Here is a 4,990-nt window from a genome sequence, read left to right on the forward strand (position 1 = left end):
GTTCCGTAATACATCCGCCGTTCAAAAAGGAAAACATAACTTATATAATTAGATTAATTCGATGGTGTGATCTTGCATGAGACTTATGCAATATAATGTCTGAACTTTATATATAGTTACCATCAAATTTAACTATGGAATTGTAATATTTTCAATTTTTCATTAGTAGCAGTGGGCAATTACATAAGAAACTCCAAGTTCATAACATATTACTCCGTAGTTACATAAAATAATGAATAAACAAACTGAAAATATGAAAATCTACACAAGCAGAACTGCATTGATGCACCCATCATTTTCAGGATTGTTCGTCACTTGAGCATATTTCCCTGCATTCAATAAATTCAGTAACATATTAAACCTATGCAACACTACAACATCGTACAAAACTATATCAAAATCTGTAACGATAAAAGTAAATATCTTACCCCATACTACTTTCCCAGCAGGCGTCACAAGACCTAGTTCACTCACATTCACCTGATATTCACAATTTCACAATATTATACAGCCGGAGTATAAAGGTCAACATGTTCAGTCGTCCGAAAGTCAACTGCTATAGAGTACGTAGTAATATTTTTGAAAGTTGACGAATAATAATGTGGAGTACCTCAATAATAGTTCCCCTGGTGATAACACCCAGAGATGTATACATTGAACCATTGGGGTTTTTCTTAACCCCAACTATCTCAAGATTAAAGGTGCATTTAAGTTCTGGGTGTGTCACGTGTGCTTTCGTAAACCTTAACCCAGTTGGTCGAACAAATCGCTCATACTTTGGAGGTTTCCTTGTAAAACCCTGTCCCACAAATGTAACTTTAGTAATCATTCTTTTCCATTGCTTGGCTGCAAAAAAACACATCCAATCAAAACATCATTGGCCTATAAAAATATTACTTAATTTATCAGAAATTTTGATTTACGTATCACAAAAAATTACACTTTCGAGACGCAACAAAAAACTACACTTTCGAGACACAACGCCAAATACTTGCAAACAAAGCCTAAAATAATTTATAAAGGCGTCTGAGATACTTACTTTTCCTTTTACCGGTTATGAGCACTTTGAACATCTCATCTTCAGCGACTGGCCTCACCTAAACAATTCAAGAACCATACATTGTCATCATAAACATCAAAAAGTATATATTATGCTACATCAAAATATAAATGTTTCCTTACCTTGGAAAGAGGCACGTCCCACTTACCAGCTTTTTCCTTCCTCAATTGTTTTACTGTGGTGCTAAGAACCTACTTACAAATTATTCATATAAGCTTGAACACTCAAACTTTTAATTATCACAACTACAAAACTAAAAAAACAACTAAAAAAAGAAACCTTTGAACGAGTAGTAGGGTCACGATCAAGAAGATAGGCTGGTACAGCACCTTCTTGAACGTCATCATCCACCTTTCTTCTGCTTGATGATTCTTCATGCATAGCCAATCTGTTAACATGCATCACAAAAACTTAATCGCATCAGCTTATTACATTATAAAAATAATAAATAAATAAATAGAGCAATCTGTGACAACAATACTAACGTTTTCTTCATTTGAGCCTTTTCAGCATATCGTTTCTTAGCAAACATCTTACCCTGGATTCCTAAAGCCTGCAACAACCACATGTAAAACTATAATTGCATGTTGAATATATAGGATTGAAACGGCCTAACATTACATACAAAATGGGAGATAAAATTGTAAAGAACAATGAAAAAAAGACCATACGGTTTGGGCAACTTTGCCGCGCTTGTGAACTTCACGAGCTTCCTTTTTCCTCTTTCGCTCAAAGTGATCAGGACAATACCCATTTCTCTTCCTATGAAGGTCTATATAATCTCCTTGAGGCTTTTGATATAAAATAAATCAATTAAAATTATATAATAACACAAAAATAGAATGCAATGTTATGATACTTCAATAGCATATACTCGATGCTTACTTTCTTTTGATACTTACTCTTACATGTTTTAGAGGTATATATAAAATATAAAACTGATGATTAAAAACGTCATACGAATCCCAAAAGCTGAGAAACACGAAGCTAAAAAAGTTAAACAGAAAAATGTACTAAAACTAACCATGATTGATGTTGATGAAGCAGATTCAGCGAGTTGTTTTTGAGTGAATGACTTAGTGCCTGAAGTCTGAATGCATAACGAGTGGCAATGCCTTGTTAGTCGTCTAATATATATTATCCGGATATTCATAATTCATAATTCTATATCTATACAACGCTTCTGCTCCAAAAACAAGCTTATAAAAAACCCAAACAATATCAATATATACGTTATCCACAAACAAAAGTGATATAATATTTGCGGCCAAATAAACATTCATAAAACAACAAGAACACAAAGTTATAACAAAACCCTAACAATTAATTAAGTTCAGTTCTCTACAGATATGAAGATGCTAACTAGACAGCTTCAAAATATATTATGCATATAAGCATGCAGACGTAAACTGAGCTTCTAATTTTGAAAATTAATTTATACGAATTGTTGATAATAATGAATTTGTCTTTAGCAACTTAAATCTCAAATATAAAACGATAAACCGTAGCAAAACAAACATATGTAATTCAACCGTATTATATAAAACCCATAAACCCTATCAAAACTATGAATTGATTAGCCACTTTCACACTACATATAACATAACAATAACATAAATATATAGCTATATAGATGAACATACGTACTGAATGAGGTTGATGATAGAAACAGAGACTCAATAGCGTTGTGGTGCGGAGAGTAATTGACGGACCGGCAGCAAAAAGGTTAAACCGGTGCGACAATACGAGTACCGATTAGGGCTTAGGTGAAGCCACTCAATATTTCAATTTCGGGTTTCCTATTATAGTTTCTGAGAAAGAAAAAATAAAATTTATATAATAAAACAAAATAATAATAAAAATCTTTCCTGGATCATGGGCCAGGCTGGGTTAGTCTAGCTAGGATGGGCTGGATGGTCTGGACCGGGCTTTTTCTTGAAAAATAAGAGGCAGTTTTGTTGATAATCAACAAGAAAGCTGGTAATATATACGTAGTATATATATATATATATATATATATATATATATATATATATATATATATATATATATATATATATATATATATATATATATATATATATATATATATATATATATATATATATATATATATATATGGGCAGGATCAATGGGGAAGTAACCAATCGGGGGGGAGCAAATTTTTTTTTTTTTTCGTTTTTTTGGAATTTTTTTTTTCGGCATCAAGATTACACGAAAATATGAACATTTAGAAAAGACACTTCGTGATGAATGTTATTCTTTAGGCGAGAAAACGATCGACAAAAATAACATTCAAGATAATATTGTTCGTGAAGAATATGAACGTTTTTTTTTTCTTCATGTTTTGTGAAGTAAAATTTAGCCCGATTTAGAGTTTAGGGTTTAGGGTTTAGGGTTTGGTGTTTTGGGTTTATTCCATAAACCCAGAACACCAAACCCTAAACCCTAAACCCTAAACTCTAAACCGTTCGTGTTAAAAACTCAATCTAAATCCTAAATCTAAACCCTAAATCTAAACCCTAAACCCTAAATTTCTAAACCCTAATATCTAAACCCTAATATCTAAACCCCAACAGCTAAAACCTCAACATACGCTCGAAAAACACGATAATTGTTATATATTACTTCTTCGAGCGTTTTCTCGCCAAAATAAAAACATTTATCACAAAGTGTCTCTACTAAATGTTCATATTTTCATCTCATCTATAATGTTCGTGAATAAGGTTTTTTCAAAAACGAAGGAAAAAAAATTTTGCTTCCCCCCGCTTTCCCCCGATTGGTTACTTCCCTCTTGATCCTACCAATATATATATATATATATATATATATATATATATATATATATATATATATATATATATATATATATATATATATATATATATATATATATATATATATATATATATATATATTGGTAGGATCAAGAGAGAAGTAACCAATCGGGGGAAAGCGGGGGGAAGCAAATTTTTTTTTTTCTTTTTTTGATAGAACCTTTTATATATATATATATATATATATTGAACAGCAACAAAAAAATTTTATTAATAAAAACTCCACCCTAGCAAGGAGCTAGGAAATATTTTAATGGTAATGAGAAGTTTTTTTGTTGTACATATATAATTTCCTAAGCTAAAATATTTTAATGATAATGAGCATAACATAAAGAAAGATAACAACAATTTTGAAAAGACAAGCACACATAATTTAATATTCAAAAGTTTGAATAACTAAAACATGCGTCATTTGAATATTTTTTGAGAAAATTGTGCGGTTGGTCCATGTGATTTACATGAAATGAAGTGTTTGGTCCTTGAACTTTATTTTCGGGGTTGTTCGTCAATGTGGTTTACAAAATGGGGGTGGGTGGTCCTTGTCAGTAACAACCCGTACAAAATTTCCATTAAATTTTGTCATGTGCGATGCACGTGAGGGCGGTTTCGTCATTTTTCCGTCCACCCAACTTTTCTCTTTCACTCATCTTCTTCCTTTCTCCTTTTAACTTCTTCTTCCCTTTCATATTTTTCCTTTCTCATTATATATCTATATCTTTCACATGTTTCATTTCTTCCACCGGATAAATATTTTATAAAGAAAACGATACACAAAACAAAAAAGTAAATTTCATTTCTTGCTTTTAAAGTGCATAATAAAAACTGATAAATCGAAGCAGACGACACGCTGTATAATCGTCACTTTCTTCATTCTTTTTCAGTCATCATTTTATATCATCACCAACAACTTCTCAAATTTTACTAATCCCCAAACTTACAATTTAAAGAACATCAAAAAACCCTAATCAACCATGTCTTGCTTTTCAATCCTCAATCCACTTTACTCTGACAACGACGATGATTCCCCGCTGTTATCCCCGACCTCCACCATCAGAAAACCAGACTTTTCCGTCTTTAATCAAACAATCGGCCG

At 31.7% G+C, this 4,990-nt stretch overlaps 1 protein-coding gene across 1 annotated transcript; it reads right to left on the bottom strand.

Moving 5' to 3' along the window:
• Positions 1 to 261: 261 nt before the first annotated feature.
• On the bottom strand, positions 262 to 4,583 carry LOC139890391 (uncharacterized). The gene is made up of 10 exons (XM_071873279.1): positions 4,492 to 4,583; positions 2,085 to 2,187; positions 1,732 to 1,851; positions 1,546 to 1,613; positions 1,340 to 1,448; positions 1,183 to 1,251; positions 1,040 to 1,097; positions 611 to 846; positions 429 to 480; positions 262 to 329 (listed from the first exon to the last, which is right to left on the bottom strand). The coding sequence occupies exons 1-10, from the start codon at positions 4,581 to 4,583 to the stop codon at positions 262 to 264; spliced, it is 975 nt and encodes a 324-aa protein (XP_071729380.1).
• Between the last annotated feature and the right edge of the window lie 407 nt (positions 4,584 to 4,990).

Source organism: Rutidosis leptorrhynchoides, chromosome 1, assembly GCF_046630445.1.
Source record: "Rutidosis leptorrhynchoides isolate AG116_Rl617_1_P2 chromosome 1, CSIRO_AGI_Rlap_v1, whole genome shotgun sequence".
In the NCBI taxonomy this organism is placed as follows: Eukaryota; Viridiplantae; Streptophyta; class Magnoliopsida; order Asterales; family Asteraceae; genus Rutidosis; species Rutidosis leptorrhynchoides.